The 24644-nt window shown below is 45.5% G+C and overlaps 1 protein-coding gene across 1 annotated transcript in view; it reads right to left on the reverse strand.

The window, feature by feature from the left end:
* The window catches only part of RPS6KB1 (ribosomal protein S6 kinase B1), an 87478-nt gene that overhangs the window by 30896 nt on the left and 31938 nt on the right, over nt 1-24644 (reverse strand). The window contains exons 7-11 of the mRNA XM_030222609.1: nt 19652-19752; nt 12785-12875; nt 12330-12420; nt 9366-9473; nt 4590-4652 (exon numbers count right to left, since the gene is read on the reverse strand). Coding sequence (XP_030078469.1) covers nt 4590-4652; nt 9366-9473; nt 12330-12420; nt 12785-12875; nt 19652-19752 — 454 coding nt within the window. The remainder of the gene's footprint in view (nt 1-4589; nt 4653-9365; nt 9474-12329; nt 12421-12784; nt 12876-19651; nt 19753-24644) is intronic.

Consider the following 24644-nt stretch of genomic DNA (forward strand, 5'->3'; position numbering starts at 1 on the left):
CTGCAAAAACTCTAACACCTGCGGAAGAGAAGAGGACCAAGGAGAATAAGAACGATCCCTACACCAGTTCTCAAAAATCCGCCACACCCACACATAAGCAAAGGACGTGGACTGTTTACGAGACTGCAACATAGTCTCAATTACTCTAGCTGAAAACCCTTTCTTCTTCAACCTGTCCCTCTCAAGAGCCAGGCCGTAAGCGAGAATGGAACCGGGTCGGGCATTACGATAGGGCCCTGCAACAACACCACCGACCCGTCCAACCTCAGGGGACCCTTGATCACCAATCGCACTAGATCGCCGAACCACGGACGACGTGGCCAATACGGAGCCACGAGGATCACCGTGCCGACGTATCGCTCTATTCTTTGAACTACGCGCCCCACTAGAGGCCAAGGAGGGAACACGTACAACAGTTGACGCGGTGGCCATGGAAGCACCAGAGCATCGATCCCCTCGGACCAAGGGTCCCGCCTCCGACTGAAGAACCTGGGCACTTGAGCATTGCTGGCTGTTGCCATAAGATCTACCACCGGCAGTCCCCACTCCATCACCAGCCGATGAAACAGCGGACGATGCAGCGACCACTCTCCTGGATCCAGAGTGTGCCTGCTCAGAAAGTCCGCCTGGAGATTGTCCACTCCGGCCACATGACCTGCGGAGAGACTCTGCAGATGAAGCTCCGCCCACTGCATCAACTCTGCCGTCTCCTCGGCTACATCGCGACTCTTTGTGCCTCCCTGATGGTTTACGTAAGCTACCGCCGTGGCATTGTCGGACAGAACTCGAACTGCCTTCCCGGCGAGAAGATACTGCAAGGCCTGCAACGCCAACCGGATCGCCCGGGTCTCGAGCCGATTGATTGACCAAAGGGCCTCCTCCGGTGACCAGAGACCCTGTGCCACCTGACCCAGACAATGTGCTCCCCAGCCTGCCAGACTGGCATCTGTGGTCACCACAATCCAATCCGGAGAATCCAAGGGCATCCCTCTCTCCAGATTCGGAGTATGAAGCCACCACCGCAGACTGGTTCGCACCGCCTCTGGCAAGAATAGTCTGACCTCCAAACTCTGAGACTGCGGAGACCAACGATCCAACAGTGCTGACTGCAACTGCCTCATGTGAGCTCTGGCCCACGGCACCACCTCTATCGATGCCGCCATCAGCTCCAAAATCTGAAGATACCCGTGAGCTGACGGGGACCGCTTGGCAGAAAACTGACGGATCAGCCCCTGAATCTTGGCAATCCGAACGGGCGGCAGAAACACCAGGCCCCGCACCGTATCGAAACGAACCCCCAGATATTCTAGGGATTGAGACGGAACCAGATGACTCTTGACACTGTTCACCACCCAGCCGAGCGACTCCAAAACAGATACTACCTTCGCTGTTGCTTCCACACTCTCCTGATAGGATTTGGCTCGAATCAGCCAATCGTCGAGATATGGGTGAACCAATACTCCTTGCTGCCGCAAAGCCGCCGCCACTACCACCATAACCTTGGAAAAAGTACGCGGCGCCGTAGCCAGACCGAACGGCAGAGCACAAAACTGAAAGTGATGTCCTAGAACCGCAAAGCGAAGAAACCGGTGATGCGCCTTCCGAATGGGAATATGCAGATAAGCTTCCGTCAGATCCAGAGAAGTGAGAAATTCTCCCGACTGAACCGCTACTATGACCGACCGCAACGTTTCCATGCGAAACGAGGGAACCTTCAACGCCCCGTTGACTCGTTTTAGATCTAAAATAGGCCGGAAGGAATCCTCCTTTTTGGGAACCACAAAATAAATCGAATAACAACCGGTCCCTCTCTCTGAAACCGGCACCGGAACTACAGCCCCTAAATCTATCAACCGCCGGAGAGTCTGCCGAATTGCCCTGGCCTTGAGCCGAGAGCGGCATGGGGAGGCTACAAAGAAATCTGGCAGAAACTCTTTGAACTCCAAGGCGTACCCGTCTCGCACCACTTCGAGGACCCACTGGTCTGTCGTGATGTGGGCCCACCTCTGATAAAACTGACTCAACCGAGCACCTACTCGCACCAGAGGCTGGACCCGCAAACCTTCATTGAGAAGCCTGACCGGAGGACAGAGCTCCCCCCGAGACCTCTCGTCCTCCTCGATGACCCCCACGAAAGGGCTGAGTACGCTGAAAATATCTGCCTCTAAATGGCGCACTAAACCTCCCTGGCCTATAGCGCCGGGCATCCTTCAAACGAGCACGCCCTGACATGCCGCGACCCCCTCCTCTAGGTCGCAATTCTGGCAACCGCGGAATCTTAGCCTCCCCAAGACCACGCACCAATTTATCCAACTCTTCTCCAAAAAGCATGGACCCTTTAAAGGGAAGCGAACACAACTTGGATTTAGAAGCCGCATCCGCAGTCCATCCACGAAGCCACAGGGCCCGACGAGCTCCAACCACCAAAGCCATGTTCTTCGCCGAAGCCCTCAACAAATCATAACTAGCATCTGCCAGAAAGGAAGATCCCATCTCCAACTTGGCTAACTCCTGCACCACGGAAGCCCTGTCCAGCGCGGGACCATCCAGGAGCTTTTCAGCCCAACGGAAACACGCCCGAGCCACTAGACCTCCACATAGAGCGGCCTGCAGAGACAAAGCCGAGAGATCAAAACTTCGCCGAACAAAGGATTCCAACTTCCTATCCTGAGGGTCTCTGAGGGCAGTCCCCCCATCAACCGGGATGGCAGTAGCTTTGGTGACTGCCGTCACCACCGCATCCACTGTAGGAGATTTAAAAGAATCCCTATCCTCTTGGGGAATAGGATAAAGTCTCGCCATTGCCTTAACCACCCGACAGGCTGAATCTGGAGAGGACCACTCCTGTAATATCATATCCCTCAGATCCTGATTCATAGGGAAAGAACGAGAAGCCTTACGAATGCCCTTAACCAAAGGGTCTATCTGCTTAACCTCCGCTACAACCGGCTGAGGAGCCTCAAACCTAAGCGTAGACATCACTTGCTCAATGAGCTCCGGAAGCTCATCCCTAGGAAAAATCCTTACCACCGAGGCATCCTCCCCTGGGAAGGATCCCTCCTCTTCAGGATCAATGTCTAAATGGAACTCATCACCCAATCCACTACCCTCATCTTCCGAGGGAGGGAAAGACAAAAAATCAGGGTCCTCCACATAGTCTAGCCGTGGGCGCTTGACCCCCAAAGGAGCTGCCCCCTTCTGTACATCTGGCTGAGAAGCACCTGCCTGCCAGGCCTGAAACATCGACCAGACAAACTCCGGTGGAAATCCCATAGCCCCTGAAGGCCCTGGAGAGCCCCCAACATTCTGTCCCGGGCCCTCCACCACCTGCTGGGCCGGGATCGCTAGAGGAGCCGAATCCAAGATGGCGGCGGTTCCCGCCAAAATCGGGACCGCCGCCACCGCACCAAAACCTGAGTCAGACCCCGGGAGGCTCTTACTGCCGCCCGAAACCTCAGCCGACAAAACCGGAGGGGAAGAGAGAGCATTCTTAGGCTCACCGCAAAACTTGCACGGAGCTCCGGGCGTTTCAATCCCCCGACGCGCGCAGGAACGGCAACGAGCCGCCTTTCCCCCCGACATCGCTAAAAACTTAAAGCGGTACACACACAAACCGCCAAAATCGCCCCAGCTCTACTCCCTTCCTCCACAACACACTCAAACCCTTGCCAGCCCCCAAAATGAGAAACGACAAAATGCTGAGATGCAGAACAGCACTGTCTGCTGCTTGCTATGCTCCTTTTACTTCTGTTTCTCTTTTTTTTTTTTTCACACACACAGCAAACAGCCCAGTTGCTATATACTGACAAGGGCTAAGGCTCTCAAGGTTCCTGTAGCACAGGAGCCGAGGCACCAGGCTGCCTTCACACAAGGTACAGCAGGGGCAAAACCCGGACACGGGTGCAAACCCCTAGGGGAACAGGGAGCCCCACCGGACCCGCTTCTCCGAAGCACAAATTCTAAGTACAGGGTACTAAAATCAGAATCTCTAATCCTACCAGACCAGACTGACTGCTCAGGCTGCACGTCTACCCTCTGCTGGAGACTGAGATTTACTGGCTGATTGGGGGTTGGCTGCTGGCTTATGCTTGGTTCAGTTTTTGTGTTCTCAGTCTCCCTCTGCTGGTAGGCGTGCATAACCCAAGCGTCTTGACCGGTCTGGAGGGTCACTGAGGAAATACCTTATATGGCATCCTAAATATGCAAAGAAGTAGGAGATAGACCACCTGTAGGCCTCTTCAGGCAGGCTTTCAATTGTGATGTGGTATTAGTAACAGACATTTATTTACCCATTGGAATGTGTGCAGAGACCAGCAATTCATTTCATACAGTTCACCAAGTCATTGGGTGATAAATTTCGAGCAGCTATGCTCTTTAAAACCAATAACCTAGAGATGAAAGGACGTGCATCCATGTACACATCTAAATGTAGGAGAAAATATATCCTCATACCAGTTTGTTGAACCACCCAGTCTTAAACAGCTTTCACTGAAATGAAGGACATAGGTCAGTAGAAAATGTAATGTATCTCAAAAGCATGTGATAAAAGTTCTAAGGATGTCTGTAGTGTGTAAGCCTGAAAATCCTACCTGCACCTCAGCAGCGTCTCCGGCTCCAGCCCCCAGACGTGAGGCAGCGTTTCTTTTTAGCAGCTAAAAGAGAAAAAAACAAACCCTGAATTATAGAAGTTTGTAGACTACACACAATACTGCTGCGGGCTAGAGTTGCCTTCAGATTTAACTTACAGGCATTAAAATACATAATGAAGTCACAAGTCATACTGGATGAAAATTCTTACTGGATAAGGCAGAAGACAGTTTTAAAATGGGTGTTTTTAATTTTATAATTTAGGATTGCCACCTTTAAGTAAACACAGACAACTGGAGAGGCAAGGAGGGAGGAAGAGGGGGAAACGTAAAATAATCTGTCAGTAAAGTTGTCAGTAAAGTGTCATGTGCAGTGGGGCAGGTGAATCCAGTGCCATGAACTCAGGTACTGCAAAGTTGTACTAATAAAGTCTAAGTGGATAACGGGACAAGTCTCCAACAGTGCACAGTATGAATGTGTCCATTAGAAAAGTGAGGTCATCAGTAAATATTTTCATGAGTTTGCAACCTTGTGCACCAAGACAAAAAAACAAACAAATTTAACCATGCAGACAAAAGAAGCTTAACAGTACAAGAGACCTGAAAACTGAAGGACACATTCAGTAGATGGGCTGGAGGCAGGGAGGTTTTCCTCTTAAACTATTACTTCAGAGGAAATCCAGGGACGTAGAAGCCTAAAATCATGCTTCAAGATTATGTGTCCGCTCATCTTTTTAATGTCTATTTAAAGACAGTCATACTGATTTCATACTGTATCACATAGTATACAGACACACTATACAAGCAGTCTTAAAATGAACTATTGATTATCTAAAACAAGGGTAGTGTAGACAACCGAAATTTGGAACAACATACATAAACACAAGCCCTAGCAGGGGTCATGTGATGCCAAGCTGCTAAGCAGGCATGGGTAAGAGCTGCTCCCAAGCCCCCGTGCTCCTCCTCCTAAATAGTATTTGACACCAATGAAATTCCAATAAAAAAGTAGCAGAATAAGCATAAGTCATGAAAAACAATGGCCAACAAAGCCAACAAAACATAGAATCAAATGAAGAGAACATTAGTGTCAAAAAACATTTTCAAATGCCCCTCCACCCCCCCCCCAAACCCCCCCCCCCCAAGATAACAATACTACTACTATCTCAGGCATTGAGAATATGGCCGCAAGCCACAGGTGACAGTGTCCCAGAAAGGTACCCAGGTTCGAAGGAAAAGCTCTCCTTGAGAGACAGCAAGATCACAGACGCCCCTGTGTTCCAAAGCACAAAGCTGAATCATAGTTGTCCTCCAATGGGATATTGTGGGGGTATCTGCAGTGAGCCATAATTGCAAGATCACATTCTTGGTGATCAAAACTGCACGCAGCAGAAATGTGCGCATCCCCGGGGGAGGGTTCCCCTGCAGCCAAAAGACATCCAACAGCTGCAGACAAGAAGGAGACCAACGAAACTGCCAAAACAAGGAAAGAGTTGAGTCCGGGCCCCAGTGCTTAAAGCAGCCTTCGTTCCTGCTCTGGAATTACAACAAAGAAATAATATCAGCGACTTTGGGGTCAGTGGACTCAAAAATTGAACGGCTGCAATCTGATTTCTCCCATTACCAACAACGCCTCTCTGATGTCGAGGATTGGCTTTTAAAACAGGAGATCCAGCAGGAAAGCCTGCAAACTAAATTGTTTAAAAGCAAAAAATGGATGACATGGAAAACTGCTCTAGGCGCAGTAAGGTGAAATTAGGCCTTACCTGCTAATATTCTTTCCTCTAGATCCTCCAGACCGTTCAAGACGCTTGGGTTATGCACTCCTACCAGCAGAGGGAGACTGAGAACACTAAAACTTCTTATACAAGTAGCCTGTGCAGACCTTCTACTAACCAGTAAACAGTAACAAAGCAGAGGAACAAAACACCTCCACCTAAACAAAACCACTGAATCCACACTCAGATCTCCTCCCCTTAAGACAGGGGAATTAACTGCAGATGGGCACAAACGGTACCACAAACTGCCCTTAGCAAAACTCCAGAACCCAAATCAAAGGAACTACTAGAAATATCAGCAACTTGTCTAAAGAAATTATCATACTGAACTGTCCGATACACTGGGTGGACTCTTGAACGGTCTGGAGGATCTAGAGGAAAGAAAATTAGCAGGTAAGGCCTAATTTCACCTTCCTCAGCAATCCTCCAGACCGTTCAAGACGCTTGGGACGTACCAAAGCAGTAAACACATCTAAGGGTGGGACCTGCGAAGCCCAGAGGACAGGACTGCAGCTCCAAAACTGGCATCCTCCCTTGCCTGTACATCCACTCTGTAATGTTTGACAAAAGAATGCAGGGAGGACCACACCGCCACTCTACAAATGTCCACCGGTGGAACAAAACTACTCTCTGCCCAAGAAGCCGCCATCCCCCTAGTGGAATGTGCCTTGAGCCCCACCGGCACTGTACGGCCATGCAATATGTAAGCCAAAGAGATGGCATCCTTCAACCACTGAGCTATAGATGCTTTAGAAGCAGCCGCTCCCTTCTTGGGCCCCCCATGAAGGACAAATAGCCTGTCCGAAGACCTGAATTCCTCCGACCTGCGCAAGTAAACCTTCAACACTCTGCGCACGTCCAATTTCGCCAAACGGCGCTGAGAAGCATCCCCCGTCCGGTCCCCCAAGACCGGCAACGAAATCACCTGATTGACATGAAAGGAGGATACCACCTTAGGCAAAAACGAAGGCACTGGATGCAGCGAAACCTTTTCCTTAGAAAACCACAGAAACGGAGGCCTACATGAAAGAGCCTGAAGTTCCGAAATCCAGCGAGCCGACGATATGGCTACCAAAAAAATCACCTTCATAGTAAGGTCTTTTATCGAACAAGACTCCAAGGGCTCAAAAGGAGAACCCGCCAAAGAGTCAAGAACGATATTAAGATCCCACTGTGGAACTACCGGCTGCTGAGGAGGACGAAGCAGCTTCACCCCCCTCAAAAAATGGACCACATCCGGGGAAGACGCAACCGACCTGCCCTGCAACTTACCCCGAAAACACGCCAAAGCAGCCAGCTGCACCTTCAAAGATGACAATGAAAGGTCTTTCTCAAAACCATCCTGCAAGAAATCTAAAATGCACGACACAGAAGCTGTCAAAGGGACACAAGCCCGATCCCCACATCAATCTTCAAATACGCGCCACACAAGCACATAGGCCAAAGACGTCGAACGTTTGCGAGTCTGCAGCATCGTCTGAATCATCTGAGGGGAAAACCCTTTCCTTCTCAACCGTTCCCTCTCAAGGGCCACACCATAAGAGAGAACGATCCGGATCCGGCATGACAATTGGACCCTGACACAACAGCACTGAGCCTCCCAGCCTTTCAGCAGTGGGGGGGATTGGGGATCGTGCATTTGCAGCATGTGCTGCATCCGAGTGGTGATTTGTTACCATTACAGCCTTGGGGGGGAGGGGGGGGGTTCAACCAGCAGATACTTTTGCTTACAATTGCGACATGATATTTCTGCTTTGGACGGAGTGGTGTGGGCTGACCAACACAGCTCTAAACTCCATTCTCTCTTGGATAGGGACCACTTATAAGTGTCGGTTTTACATAAATTGATTTTAGGAATTTCCACTCAGAAAAGCACATCAAGCTTGTCCATTAAATGGGGGGGGGGGGGGGGGGGGGGGAGGGGGAATTTGCATAGACCTGCTTCTTTGGATTTTAATAAATTGATTGCTTGAATCCCTGATTTGACAATAGAGGCGGGCTTATGGGAATGTCAGTCTTGAGTGTTCCATCAGGCATACATTACTCAAACCCAATTGCTAAAATGAGGTACTGATCCACCTCTTTGTAAGAAGAGTACCCAGCAGCCTAACTTTTTTTTCACACTTTTTGGGACTGCTCTGTGTTTCATCATTTTTGGTCACAGGTTGTTCATTTCATGGAACACCTTTTAGGTTCAGCCATTCCATTCTCAGCGTCAGTTTTTTACTGGACAAATATGAAGTATTTCCACTGCAGAGCGGGAGTTGCTGTCTGCATATTTGCAAGGTGGACTTATTGGGTAAAAAGTCTATCTTGAAATTCTGGACTGCCTCTTAGTCGCCTTCCTTTTAAGGATGGTGAAATATGCTGCACTATACTAAGCTAATGGAAAAGCAGTGGGTGGGACTAACTTTTAAACAAAAGAAGCAATTTTTGTCAGTTTGGGATATTTCCTATCATCTAGGGTTCAGAGTTTCATTTTAATTATGTTGTAATTCTTGGGTCTGGCCAATTCTGTTCCCTTGTTGTGGTTTGTTTTTTTAAGGGGAGAAAGGGTGGGTGAAGGGAGTGCTGGGGGGTGGGGGAACATTTGCTGCATATGTCTAGCTATAAGGGGGAGGGATGGGTGCGGGTTTGCTGCATATATCTAGATATAAATGTTTTGGAGAGGGGCTATAAGAACCAGAGCAATTCTCTACTGTATGTCATGCTGTGATATGGTTTGCCTCACTTTGAGTTGATCTGTCACGTTTTCCTCACTGTTATTGTTTGTAAAAATCAACAAACAATTTAAGCATAAATAAATAAAAGCAACATTCAGTACAGAGACACAGCAAATTCCCTCCCTTCAAAAACACTCATACAACAAATTGAAAAGGCAAAACCAGGTTAAAGCTCTACCACTATGAGTACAGAGAGAAACAGACTTATCAGAAAAGAAAGTAGTTGTGATAAACATTCAAATTAAAGATAACTTACTCCTTCTATAACAAAACTCATGTACCTTTTTAAGTAGATCCCTGGCTTCTTGCGTGAGGTAGGGAGGCAGGTTTAGTTTACACTTCAGAATCTTGTCAATTGTTTTCTTACGGTTCTCCCCAGTAAATGGGGGCTGGAAAACAGAAATATGGGAGGGGAAGAGAGGCAAGATAAGAAAAGATCAAGGAATATATACTGGTGAAATATGAAGTTTTATAAAAGTCAGAGAAAACAGTCAGTCATATAAAACAGACTTCATGTCTGCCAATCTGGCCAATCCTTTATCATCAGTTATTGCTCTGGATGGCCTGTAAACTAAACCTATATCTTGTTTGAAAACTTTTCACCTGCTCCTTTGGGTTCCAGCTATCACAACCAGATCTAGGATCTGCACCACAAGCATTTATTGACAACTACTCATGGCTTTGTCTTACTTTTAGAAATATCCTTCTTCCAGCCAAGGGCTATAAGACTGTGGCTCCATCTGGAACTCTGCACACATATTCCCCAAGCTAGACCATTAGATGCCACCAATTTGAAACAGACCATCATCCCCAATAGAGAAGTAAAATGTCTCCATAGCCTTCCTCAGCCCTGGATGGCCCAGAAAGTCTCAGAAATTGAAACCAGACCTATCATGGAGTAGCAAAAAACACTGCTACTGAACCACCAGATGCCCAGACATTTCTGCTTTCATCACCATGCAGCAAAAAAACAATCCAGGAGCTGAGGAAAGAACTGGAGTCAGATTCATGTAACTGAATGCCAAGCACAAATAATGCTGCAACCACTTTTTAGAAATTGAGTACTTCATTGATTTGTTCATCTCTATTTGTTACCCATAAACTCCATAGAAATACGGTAAAAATTTGTGTAATCAATCTTCTGTTTTTTGAATTAATGTTGCTGTTTACAAGTCTGAAATATGATGTTTGCACAATTATATACATACACACGTTATGCTCCTGGCTTCTAGTTCACAGATTATAACAGACAAAACCCCCCCCCCCCCCAAAAAAAAAAAAAACAACCCACACACAACTCTTAAGATCTGCTGGGTTCTTCCAAGTAACCCAGACTTGCCACTCGATGACAGGAAGTTGGGCTCAACGAACCATCACCTGTCTCAGCATAGTACCACTTGTTTTTATATTCCTGCATCTTTTGTAAGCAGAGACAGATGTTCAGAGCCTGGAGAAGACATGTGGCATGTATGTTGTCCCAAATGTATATGATGGCTTCACACATAATAACCCTGTGTCATGACATGTAAGTGCCACCCGACACAGCGCACTCTTTTCCCAACGGTTATCCCTTTAAAAATATATAAAATAGAACTTCCTTAGTTCCTAGGAATTGTACAAGATGCTTTAAAGAAAGTGGCTTTGTCAAAAAACACAAGTCACTCCTAATCAACTCAAATGCCTGAGAATAAAAGAAGTGTTTCAAAAATTAAATATAAGATTTAAAAATTTGAGATCATTATTTATTTGGATTTAGCTCATACCTTTTTCATAGTAGCTCAAGATGAGTTACACTAAGGTACATGTATCTCCCTGTCCTTGGTGGGCTTACAATCTTCTTTTGTACCTAAGGCAATAAAAATTTAAGTGACTTACCCAAGATCACAAGAAGCAGCAGTGGGGTTTAACGCATTGTTCAGACAACCAGGGAAGCTCAGTTCAGCTGCTAGGCTACTCTGTTCCATATGAGCTACTATGAAAGAGGTATGAGCTAAATCCAAATAAATAATCATCTCAAATTTTTAAATCTTATATTTAACTTTTGAAACACTTAATTCTCAGGCATTTGAGTAGCTATTTTATGATTGATTGTATGGAGTCTGAGCTCCACTTGTTCGTAATATTATCAAAATGGTCTGATTGTTACGTGTTTAGGCATTTAACACAAGAACAAGAAAAGGCTTTTTTTTTTTTTTTAGACCCTGATGACCAAATTTGGGAATTATATATATATATATATATATATATATATATATATATATATATATATATATATATATATATATATATATATATATATAGTGACAAAGCTAGCACTCGGGGCCCCACAGAGAAGCAGCTAATCCCTGAACTACGGTTCCCAGAAGCCCCTGAAAGCAGGAGAGAGGAGGGTAGCCCCAAAAGGGTGGAATGGATTTTCATCCTCAGCAGGGGGAGCAGTGGCTCAGTGCTAGGGCAGCCAGTTACTCCCCTCCCCACTAGAGGGAGAAGGGGAGGTGAAGCTCAGTCCCTTAGCTGCAACGCCAGTATATAATTCCCTCCAGCTGTGAGAGGAGGGAGAGATTTCCGGGTGGCTCTCAGCCACCAGGAGGGAGAGGAAACTGATTGAGAGAGAAGCTGCCATGGAGTAGGTGGAGGATGGAAAGGGCCTGCCACTGGAGCTTCCCGGGAAAGGGGGGAGGAAGAGTAAGCTGCCATGGAGTGTGAGAATGTAGATGTAACCCTGACCAGCACATGAAGGCAGTGTGAGAGGCCACAGGGGTGTGGTGCTGTGAGGTAGGAGGAAAGCTGCCAGCCCTGTTTGGTACAGGGTCCTCCGGGGTGCTGTGAAGAGGACAGGGGCATTAAGTAGTGGTTTCCTTTGAAGAGACTGTTTGTGAAAGGGTTGAGTTATTGGGATGTATAGAACAGCAGGCTGAACGTTGACTGAGCCCTTCTGAGGGAGAGGGGAAGGTAGTGAAAAGGAAGTGGGCCTGAACTGTTAAGGAACTGGATGTTGGCTGGAGTTTGGAACCCAGCCTGAACCCTGTTTGTGAACTGCATTTCAATTTTGAGAGTGGAACTGAATTGAGAATAAAGCACTTTGGTCTTAAGTCTGTATGGCAGTCTGGTTCTTTGCTGGAAATCTGTGAGCCTAACAGGATTGCCGGCCCCAACCCAGAGTGGAGGAAGCGGACCCCTTTACAATATCTATATATATCTATACGATGAATAAAAGTCCATAAACTCTGTAATGGTGCACCTACTGCTCCAGTCAGCATGTCATACATTAGTGCCCCTAGACTCCACCAGTCCACAGCACGGTTGTGCCCACTTCTCATCAAAATTTCAGGGGCCCTGGAGTGAGGGGGGGAAAAAAAGAACAGACAAATCATTAGCATGTTTTTAAAAGTACTTGTTCACCTAGGGCTTTTTTTTACAAAATCACGTTAGTGATTCCTGCATGACAAATGAGAGGAAACCCATAGGAATTGAATGGGCTTCCTCTCCGGCACCGAGAATCAGCAGCACAGCTTTGTAAGAGAGGCCCTTACACAGGTTTCATGCATCTGCCTAGAAAGGGCTTCACTCAAATCACAAAACATATACATGGTGAGCAATATCTAAGTCACCCATTTCAACAGAACTAACTACATCTGTCAAAAGGTCAGTGTGGTATCTCCTGAGAAACTCAAATATGTTCAATAAGTTAGCTACTCACATGTATTCAATCGTCCCACAGAACGTGTGTGTAACTGTCCCATCATGAATAGATTCTTTGCAGAGTCCAAAATCTGTCAGCTTCACATGACCTGAAAAGAAGAGGGAACAGGTCACTGGAACTAAGTCTCTAAAGCTACGCAAGATTAAAGATTAAAAATTAAATCCTCCCACCTCAGAGACAACCAACCTGACTTAAAAAAAAAAAACTACCTGCTAACCACCATTACTAAATCCCTATCACAATGGAGACTCACAGTGCTACTTTTGCACTTCTCCTATCACTATTTTTTTTTTAAATAGAAACAAGCTAATAAGATGGAATTGCTTACTTCTATTCTGTGTTTGCAGATGAAGGGCCAGGAGTAGGACTACAGAAGACAAACAAGTGGGAATGGAAATGTGGTAGACTATGATCAATTTTCAGAGGAACCTGTGTTCATGAGGAGCTAGCTAAAGTAAAACTATTTACAAGACCTTTAACATGGGGACTCATAGCTTTTTGAGAAATTGCAAAAAGTATACACCGTCACATACAATGAACTCATCCCAAAGAAACTTGATTCAGATGCCTTCTTTACATTTTAACAGCTACTAGAAATATATATTTTTTTTGTTATGCAGGATCTTCGTGAAAAGCTATGGGTTGAGTGCTGGCTAGTACTTTTAGCAAGCAAGTAATGTCTGTGGGTTCAAGACATAAGTTTTCAGTTATTTGATATAGGTTTCTAAGATATGCCACTGTATTAGTATTTTTTTTTAAATTGTAAACCACTTTACATCCTGGCTGTATTAAGCAGCATATAAAATAAATAAGATCACCCAAACAGATAGGAGATATTTCTGTATCTTTCTGCCACACAGCTTTGTGGTGTTTAATGTGACATCTGTGCAAGTTGATTCTTGTCTTTAGCATATTGCCCGTCTCTCCAATGTAACACCCTTCTTCACATTTCTTGCACTGAATGATATATACTACATTTCAGGGAGAGTACAACTAGTAGCCCCTTATGTTGAATGCTTTTCCCACGTAAGTAACTGTGGGATACTGTGATATGTGGTGGAAGGTTTTGCAGCCTGGTATATTGTAAGAATGTGTGACACACTTCTTTTTGAGCTTCTACTGGGAGTTTGCTTTTCACTAATTTTTGCTTCAGATTAGGTGGATGTTGGAAGGCCAACAGTGGTGGAGCTGGGTATATCTTTCAATAATTCATCCTTATTTTAATGCATTCCATCCTGCAATCCAATTCAAAATTGATTACTCCACCGGGGGGGGGGGGGGGGGGGGGGGGGTACAGCCAACTTTCTAGACACCACATTTTCTATCAACAATGGCTATTTACAAATATCTACCCTTAAATCTCAATTATAATACACACCACAGCATAATACACACCCCAAACTTTGAGTCTTATTATACAAAAATTTACAATCCTAACTATAATATGAAACCCAGATAGCACACAAAATTCAGAAATACAGACAAATGGCATTACCAAGTAATTATCGGACAACAGTGGGTGCCCTATCACATGATGCCATTATTGCTCATGCTTTCCCTACTTACTGTAGCCCCTATAAAAAAATATTGGTAGTAGTACCTAGTAGTTACCGGTCATACCATGAGTTCTCGATGTTCAATATATCACTGCTAAGAAACCAAAAGTGGTGCATTATGCTGAAACTCATGGCAACAGAGCAGATGGTCGGGAGTTCAATGGCATTTCAGAGGGACCTATCCTGAACTGGAGACAAAACTCCTTCAGTTGTTTACTGAACAGAGACAGAAGGGAAGTGGCATCAGCATTGCAAAGGTTCAGATCAAGGTAAAGGCTTTACTCAATATCACTGGATTCAAAGCATAGTATGGATGGGGACATTGCTTTATAAAGCATTAAGACCTCTCAATATGATGAATTACAAATCATGAAGTTACCAGAAGCCTTGGACACAAATTGTTGGAATTGCAGCAGCTTAATCTTAAAGATCTGAAAGGAACATGGGTATGAACTTTCTTTACTTGGGAATACAGACTAACCACCTTTAACTTTCGACAATCCATATGATGGAACCCTCGATTTTAAAGGCGCGAAAGCCGCGCACAGCCATGTCATACCGCGTACGATGGAACGAGCATTGCGATGCGACCTGCATTTCAGTGCCGCTGCCACTGCGTGCCGACCCGAATCTGCCTCTCTGCAAGCCCGAAAGTGCTACCAGGGTTACGCAGCGCTGTACAATTTAACAAAGAAGGACAGTCCCTGCTCAAAGGAGCTTACAATCTAAAGGACAAAAAAGTGCAGTCAATCAAATTGGGGGCAGTCTAGATTTCCTGGAAAGAGGTACAATGGTTAGGTGCCGAAAGCGACATTGAAGAGGTGGGCTTTGAGCAAGGATTATTAGCACTGTATTAGCAGTGGCCTTCATTTCTTCCCTATTAAATAGGTAAGAAATGATGGATGGGGGTTTGGGGGGGGAAGAGACCACTCACTACAAACGTTATCCTTTATAGTCTGTCTCATGACAATAACTCCTAGTGCACAACAGAAGAGAAAGTTTGGAACCGCAGATCCAGGTCTGTGTGTGCAATGGGTGCTGAGCAACCCAATATTGAGCAAATGCCTTCATTGTGTCAGGTGATGGGTAATTTGCGTTGTGTTTAGTACTCAATGATTTTGAACAGTTAGCACCTACGTTTGGAAGCAGGGCCACTAAGGTACCAGTGGTCAGGCCCACGCCTCCTAGAAGCAGTTGGACTATAGTTCATCTTTCAGGTATGCCTCACTAAGCCCAGCCCTTGAGCGGTTCTCATACGAACCTGACTTACTCGCCCCGAAAGGGCGGTGGTGCTGCCTACCCCATCAGTCCTTCCACACACCGGAACAGCTAGGCCCCACACCAGGTATCCAATCTGTACGCTGAGGCACCAGGCACTCACTCACTCCTCGCCCTTTTCCCGCTTCGTGCAGCCAGGCCTCATCAACTGTTGCTCCGCGCATCTTTTGTCTGAGTGAGAAGCACACGTCACGTTGCCAGCCTGCCGCGCTGTGCGCAATCACCGGAGCACGTGAAGGTGTCAAAATGAGAGGTGAGAGGTGGGAGCCGTAGAGCTGGAGCCGGCCGGAGGCCCCGGTTATTCCCTCCGAAATTCGGTATCTCCCGGGGAGTCGCCAGAACCTCCCGGTGCCCCTTGCAACCCCTCAGAGCCAAGGGGAATCGCGCGGAATTTCTTTGCGCAAGTCAGAACCGCTCGGGGTCTCTCTAAACAGAAAAGCGGCCCTTGGGGTGTCCCTTCGACGGAAAGAGCCGCTCGGTATCTCACTCAGTCGACCTCGGCCTCTGGCGGTGTCCAGGAACCGCGCGATGACTCGTCACTCACACAGTGGAAAAACTTTCAAAGGCTGCTGCAGTGCGCTTGGGTGGGCGGACCTGAGCCGAGATTGGATGGGCCTGGGCCCACCCGTAGCTACGCCCCTGCCTAATTCATGCTCTCTCTCAATTACTGTATACATTATTTAATGCAGAAAATGTGAAAAAGGCTACTATAATGGAGAGACAGGCCAGATGCTAATCAACTCACACAGGCACCACAAAGCAAACTAAGATGACACCTCTGTGGGAGATAATCTTTGTAAGACCAGCACACAGCATCAATGACATTATAGTCTGAATACTAAGAGGAAATTAACACAATCCATAAACGTAAGACCTTTGAATTAAAGGTGATGAAATATTTTGACATCAGCAAAAGAGGCCCTAACAGAGATCTGGGTTTCTTATCACATTATAAACCATATAATTATACCCCTCCCCCTTTCCCTGTGAGACATTAGAATGCTTTAAATGTTTCACTTATACTCTGATATTGTCATCTTTTGCCCATTTCTAATCTGAAGAAGGCATTGCTTTTGAAATCTATTCAAAAATGTATTAAGACTTTATTAGACTTTTTTGTTCATTTCCATTTATTTAAAGTGAACATGGCAACTGTACTATTTCAGCCTTTTAAGTAAACATGGTAACCCAAAATACACATCCTGCGGCATCCCTGATGCAGCATGAAGAAGAAAAAAAAATGTTTCAGCCCCCAGGACTCTGCAACAGTCATTTGCACATTGAACTACTAAGTCTTAATGAAGTCTGGATTGCCAATAAAAGTATCTCCCTCGATGAAGCATATGCTACGATATCAACAAAATCTTCCTATAGTGCCTGCTTAACCTCCTCTTCTGTATTAGTTCTTGTGAGCTTTCCACTAATTGTGAAAATAGTCCAGAGAAGGTTCATCTGTTTCTCATACATTCTCTCAAAGTTTTCATGTTATGTCCTTGAATCTCAAAGTCCACTGGGCCAAATCCATATTACTCCTGGTGGAGTTCTGCGCAAATTTTTTTTTTAAATTCTGTGCAATACTTGACTCTGCATAGTGTAATTATAATGTTTTTGCACAAAATTCCTCTAAGGCCAAAAATCTCCTCTTGCCTTTTCCATTCTCAGGCACCAGCCTCCCCAGTTCCCTCTCTGACTCCAACTGTGTTTCTCTCCTTCTCCCAGCAAGACCCCTAATTCCGTTTGCCCCCAAAGTCTTCTCCCATTTGCAATACTCACAGCTCTCATTCTTTCTCCTCCCCATGGCACACTCACCTTGCTCTGCCTCCCCAACCCATACACTCATCTTGCTCTGACCCATCTCATCCCCAAGGTATACTATAGCCACCAGCAGAGGCTGCTCTCCTCAATCTTTCTCCCCTTCCCCTGAAGAAATAGCACAGAGGAGGAGAAACAGAAGGCTGTACATCAGGCCACTTTCTCCTCCTATGCCAGTCTAAGCCTTGGAGAAGAGACGGCTGAGGGGAGACATGATAGAGGTATTTAAAATAATGAGTGGAGTGGAACAGGTGGATGTGAAGCGTCTGTTCACGCTTTCCGAAAATACTAGGACTAGAGGGCATGCGATGAAACTACAGTGTCGTAAATTTAAAACAAATTGGAGAAAAGTTTTCTTCACCCAACGCGTAATTAAAATCTGGAATTCGTTTCCGGAGAACGTGGTGAAGGTGGTTAGCTTGGCAGAGTTTAAAAGGGGGTTAGACGGTTTCCTAAAGGACAAGTCCATAAACCGCTATTAAATGGACTTGGGAAAAATCCACAATTCCGGGAACAACATGTATAGTATGTTTGTACGTTTGGGAAGCTTGCCAGGTGCCCTTGGCCTGGATTGGCCGCTGTCGTGGACAGGATGCTGGGCTCGATGGACCCTTGGTCTTTTCCCAATGTGGCATTACTTATGTACTTAAGCCTGACTGTTCACGTGAACCACACGGACCTCCGTACAGTCAGGGTCTAGACTGGCACAGGTGGAGAAAGTGGTTTGATGCGTAGCTGTTCACTTCCTTCTCCTCCTCCTGCGGCGTGATCTCTACAGGGAAGAGGAAGAGAGACTGAGGAAAACAGCAGATTCTGGTGTCTGAAAAGAATTCTGCACAGCAAATGTAGAAGTGGGGAATTCTGCTCAAATGCTGCAGCTGCACAGAATTCCCTTAGGAGTAATATATACTTGTCTTCTTGTTCATCCACAAGAGAGAGCCCAGAGGTCTAGCATTAGCAACAATCTGCTCTTTGATAGTAAAATCATGGAAACATGCTATTGTGTTTCTTGGCAGGCTATTCCAGGTTTACTCAATGATCTATGAGGCCCTTCCCCTCCCCCCCCCCCCAACACCTTGATACTACTGACTGCTCAAGTCCCCAGAGCCCAATATGGCCTCATAGACTTGCACCATCACCTTCCTGCAGTCAAAATAGTCTGGCTACTGCAGAATAACACAAAAGTATAAATTCTAGCACCAGGCCTCATTCTTCATTCCTTCAATTTTAACCACCATTTCCACACTGTTTTTCTCTAAGCCACCTATGCATTTCTTCGACTTCCTTTTCCATCTCACTGTTCATCAGGGCAAGTTTGTCTCCTCCAGCCAATGTCTAATACCTGTTACATCGCTCCAGAGCTATTCCATCAACCCCAATAACTTCCACTGAACTGAAGCAAACTCCTGCTCTAGTTCCTGGAACCACTCGCCCACCCCCCATTGCTAGGCATTTCAGACTCTGTATAGCTCTGTATCACAGCTCTTGTCATCTTAGCAAGCTTTCTGTATCTGTACAGTGGGCCTCTTCCTGGAGTCAACATTTTGCATCATGATTCTATCTTAGATGATACCTCCTAATATCAGACCAAAACAAACAAGCAACTGAGTGCAAAACTAGTCAATCATGTTTTTCCTGCTTGCTTAGGCTTGAGCTGCATGGAGCAACAAACCTAGGTTGGTATCTACGTTAATGATATGAAGTCCATCGGATTTTTACCTTTTGATTACTTAGAAAATCCCTCAATGCAGTAAATCTAGAGCACAAAACAAAATATTGCATATGTAGCCATTCTGAAGCAGATTTGTTAGACATAAGGTCTGAATGTCTTGTGTACGATACCTGGTGGAATAGATTTATACTACAGGTATATAGAAATCTCTCATTTTTCTGCTTTCAGCCTTTGCTACAATATGTTCTCCTGAAGGGTTTTTTTTTTTTAGGGGGGAGGGGTACAATTTTTACTGCCTTTTGTAGTTTCAAAATGTATGAACAAATGTCTTTAGTCATCGTTCTCCTCTCCCCTCTGCAACAGATTAGACACAAGGGGAGACCAAGATCCCCACGGCAGAATGATTTCAACTTTAAAATCAGGACATGCCAAAGACATTTTCCAATAAATGTGACTAAATAAGTCTGAGGTTTTCATAAATAGTTCTTAACATTTCCCAGTGTTCCTGGCTAGGAGAGAATTATATAGTATTTACTGGTTTGCAACCTTGATGATTCAGCATGATGTTTTCTGGCTTCAGATCCCGGTAGATGATCCCTTTCTGATGTAAATGCCCCAGAGCCATAGAGATTTCAGCTAAGTAAAAGCTGAAAAACAAATGATTTAGCATTGTTAAGTCATAAAGCTAAGCAGAACTTCTTAACCAGTACTTATCAGTGGTAGCATTTAGTCAGAGCCAAGGTGGGAGCAGTGCCCAAGAGTCTCTCAACCAACAGGCCCATTAACTACAGGAAATGCTTAACTCTATAATTCAGTAGCTAATGTCTGGAGAAGTTGCACTTCTTACAAACTATATTACCCTGAGGGAGCCAATTACTGCTATTTTAACTGTATTATGGGTTTTTTTTTTAAATATTAAACAGTTCAACACACACATGCCAAGTAGTTATGTCAGAGCTAGCCATTCCTAAGTGATTAATGCCTTCGTTTTCAACTATACCATTTTAAATACTTTTAGTACACAATCCTCTTGATTTGCTGGGTTTCCCTGTTCATTTATAGCTTGCCAGTCCCTTGAAACACAAGGGTGCTAATAAAGTTTCAAGGGAGTAGACAAGCTATAAAAGAAGAACAGGGAAACCCAGTGGTTAAGTGTATGTACAATGAAAACTATTTGCTGGACGCATGTGTAAGCACAGTATATATAATGATGCACACAAAGAGGAAATTCCTGATACCTCTTTAGGGAGCCATGCTAGATTCTCAAAAAAGCGAGTCCAATTGCAATCATAGATCAGAAAATCTAAGAAATTTTTTTTTAAATAACTTTGTATTTTTAATCAAGTGAAAGTTTTGTGCTAATTGCAACAATAAAGATTTATCTTCAAAACGTGTTAACGTCAGTACTGGTCGTTTCCAACAGGAAAAGCAACAGGCAAGCCTCACAGACAGCTATTGGGGCTTTTGGTGGTATCATCATTCAAGATCTGGCCTATGTTAATAGAAGTCTGCACAGAATGCGGCCACAGGGTATGCCCTGCCCCTCTGAAGCACAGAGGAGTGAGGGACTGTGCCAGTTTCTAAGAATGGGTAAGAAGAAAATAAGAGTGGTTGAAGACAGCGGAGAGTAGTTGTAACAGCCAAGAAAGGGCCTTTGGATCGACTTGTATATTGCCAAGCACTACTGATGCCATGATGAGTACTTCATCCTGGGCTGAAGCTCTGCTCAGTTCAGGAGGTAGAACCCCACCGCCTCAATCTGTGTCATCTCCAGTTGCAAGACTCAACTCCCCTGAGACTACCAGGGGAGAGGCATCCTTTCAGTGGTGTCAAACTCTTCTTGTTAGAATAGGAAGTGAAATCTTGTCTGGATAGTGTTCCCTTGCCTACTCCGATAAAATTGCCATTAGTACTACTTTGGGTAAGGTTACTATCAAAGATGTGTAGGCAGCAGTGACCAGAACAGAGGGCACTATAGGGAATTTTGACTCAATTACATAGTAACATAGTAGATGACGGCAGAAAAAGACCTGCACGGTCCATCCAGTCTGCCCAACAAGACAACTCATGTGTGCTACTTTTGTGTATACCCTACTTTGATTTGTACCTGTGCTCTTCAGGGCACAAACCGTATAAGTCTGCCCAGCACTAGCCCCGCCTCCCAACCACCGGCTCTGGCACAGACCGTATAAGTCTGCCCAGCACTATCCCCGCCTCCCACCACTGGCTCTGGCACAGACCGTATAAGTCTGCCCCGCACTATCCCCGCCTCCCAACCTCCAGCCCCGCCTCCCACTACCGGCTCTGCTATCCAATCTCGGTTAAGCTCATGAGGATCCTTTCCTTCAGGAGCTTAACCGAGATTGGATAGCAGAGCCGGTCAGTCTATTGATAAACATCTGAAATCTCAATCTTCTACTTTTCAAGCAAAAGCTCTTTCTAATATTACAAATAGTATGCAGATACAATCATTTAGAATTGTTAGAAAATGTAATAAGATCTAAGAAATTGCATATATTGAATTTGCTGATTACTCACTATTTGTCAACTCTTGACCTCTAAGAAATATCTAAAAGATGCCTTGTTCTTTAACTATTTCTAATATATAATTAAAAAGTTCAAAGTGGAGGTGCTGGAAGAAGATAATCTCAGTTACAACTCAAGTATCACCTTAAATCTGAGTTTCTGGAATCTTCATTGATAAGACAAGCGAACCACTTTAGCAGTGTCTTTACTGTTTGAAATAGGTAAGAATATTTTGAAGACTTAGGGGACCTTTTACAACACCGCGGTAGCTTTACTACTACTACTACTACTACTATTTAGCATTTCTATAGCGCTACAAGGCATACGCAGCGCTGCACAAACATAGAAGAAAGACAGTCCCTGCTCAAAGAGCTTACAATCTAATAGACAAAAAATAAATAAATTAAGCAAATCAAATCAATTAATGTGGACGGGAAGGAAGAGAGGAGGGTAGGTGGAGGCGAGTGGTTACGAGTCAAAAGCAATGTTGAAGAGGTGGGCTTTCAGTCTAGATTTAAAGGTGGCCAAGGATGGGGCAAGACGTAGGGGCTCAGGAAGTTTATTCCAGGCGTAGGGTGCAGCGAGACAGAAGGCGCAAAGTCTGGAGTTGGCAGTAGTGGAGAAGGGAACAGATAAGAAGGATTTATCCATGGAGCGGAGTGCACGGGAAGGGGTGTAGGGAAGGACGCGTGTGGAGAGATACTGGGGAGCAGCAGAGTGAGTACATTTATAGGTTAGTAGAAGAAGTTTGAACAGGATGCGAAAACGGATAGGGAGCCAGTGAAGGGTCTTGAGGAGAGGGGTAGTATGAGTAAAGCGACCCTGGCGGAAGATGAGACGGGCAGCAGAGTTTTGAACTGATTGGAGAGGGGAGAGGTGACTAAGTGTGAGGCCAGCAAAAAGCAGATTGCAGTAGTCTAAACGAGAGGTGACAAGGGTGTGGATGAGGGTTTTAGTAGCGTGCTCGGAAAGAAAGGGGCGGATTTTACGGATGTTGTAAAGAAAGAAACGACAGGTCTTGGCAATCTGCTGGATATGAGCAGAGAAGGAGAGAGAAGAGTCAAAGATGACCCCAAGGTTTCGAGCTGAGGAGACAGGGAGAATGAGAGAGCCATCAACAGAAATAGAAAACGGGGGGAGCGGGGAGGTGGGTTTGGGGGGGGAAAATGAGAAGCTCGGTTTTGGTCATATTTAATTTCAGGTGGCGTTGAGACATCCAGACAGCAATGTCAGACAAGCACGCTGAAACTTTGGTTTGGATGCAAGGTGAGATATCAGGGGTAGAAAGGTAGATTTGGGAGTCATCAGCATAGAGATGGTAGGAAAAGCCATGGGATGAGATTAATGAACCAAGGGAAGAAGTGTAGATAGAAAAGAGGAGGGGACCAAGAACAGAACCCTGAGGTATGCCGACAGGCAGAGGGATAGAAGTAGAAGAGGATCCACCAGAGTGAACACTAAAGGTGCGGAGGGAGAGGTAGGAAGAGAACCAGGAAAGGACAGAGCTCTGAAATCCAAGTGAGGACAGGGTATCGAGAAGTATGCTGTGATCGACAGTGTCAAAAGCAGCAGAAAGATCAAGAAGAATGAGGATGGAATATTGACCTCTGGATTTAGCCAGTAATAGGTCATTGGAGACTTTAGTAAGCGCAGTTTCGGTTGAGTGGAGAGGGCGAAAACCAGATTGTAGTGGGTCAAGAATAGCATGTGAGGAGAGAAAATCAAGGCAGCGGCGGTGAACAGCACGCTCAAGTAATTTGGAGAGAAAAGGAAGGAGGGAGATGGGTCGGTAATTAGAGGGACAAGTAGGGTCGAGTGAAGGCTTCTTAAGGAGAGGTGTGACCACAGCATGTTTAAAGGCAGCAGGGACAGTCGCAGTGGAAAGTGAGAGGTTGAGAATGTGACAGATAAAAGGAATAAGAGCAGGAGAGATGGCATTAAGAAGGGAGGTGGGAATGGGATCAGAGGAACAGGTGGTACATTTTGAGGAAGAAAGGAGAAGTGTAGTTTCCTCAATAGTAACTTCAGAAAAGGAGGAAAGGGAATGAGGGGAAGGAGAGAGAGGGGAACAGACTAGTGGAGGGAGAGGTGGTGAGGTAGAGAAAGCAAGGTTTATCTTTTCAACCTTGTTGTGAAAGAATTCAGCAAGGGTCTGAGGAGATAATGAAGGGGGAGTTGGGGGAGGGGGCACCTTGAGGAGAGAGTTCAATGTGGTGAAGAGAAGTCAAGGATTAGAGCCAAGAGAGTTGGTCAGTTGGATATAATAATCCTGTTTGGCACGTAAAAGAGCAGATTGGAAGGAGGTCAGCATGAACTTAAAGTGTAAGAAATCAGCAAGGGCCCGAGATTTCCGCCAGAGGCATTCGGTGGAGCGGGTACAGGAACGTAGGTAGCGGATATTAGAAGTCAGCCAAGGTTGGGCTTTTGTACGCCTTACAGGGCGGGTCATCAAAGGTGCAAGAGTGTCTAAGGCAGAGGATAGAGTATTGTTGTAAGAAGAAACAGCCTCGTTGACAGATGTGGATGGTGCCACAGTAGAGAGGAGGTTTGAAACATGGGAGGATAGAGATGAAGGGTCAATATCGTGAAGATTCCTAGATAAATGAGATAAGATAGGACGGGACTGGGAGGGAGGAGATTTAAGTGTGAAAGTTATAAGATGGTGATCAGAGGAGGGAAGATCAGAGGCAAGGAAACTAGAGGGTGAACAGTTGGAGGAGAAGATGAGATCAAGACAGTGACCATTTGATGAGTGGGGGAGGTGGAGCATAGTTGGAGATTAAAGGAGGACGTTAAAGCGAGTAACTTGGAAATATAAGAGTTGGAAGGATCATTAGCAGGAATATTAAAGTCACCAAGGATGAGAGAGGGGGAGGAAGGATCATGGAAGAAGGCAAGCCAGGCATCAAAGTCACTGAGAAAGGATGAAAGGGACTTATCAGGGGGACGATAAATGACCGCTATTCGAAGAGGCAGAGGAGAGAAAAGGCGGATAGAGTGGACTTCAAAGGAG

The sequence above is a fragment of the Microcaecilia unicolor genome, chromosome 13 (assembly GCF_901765095.1).
Source record: "Microcaecilia unicolor chromosome 13, aMicUni1.1, whole genome shotgun sequence".
NCBI classification, from domain to species: Eukaryota; Metazoa; Chordata; class Amphibia; order Gymnophiona; family Siphonopidae; genus Microcaecilia; species Microcaecilia unicolor.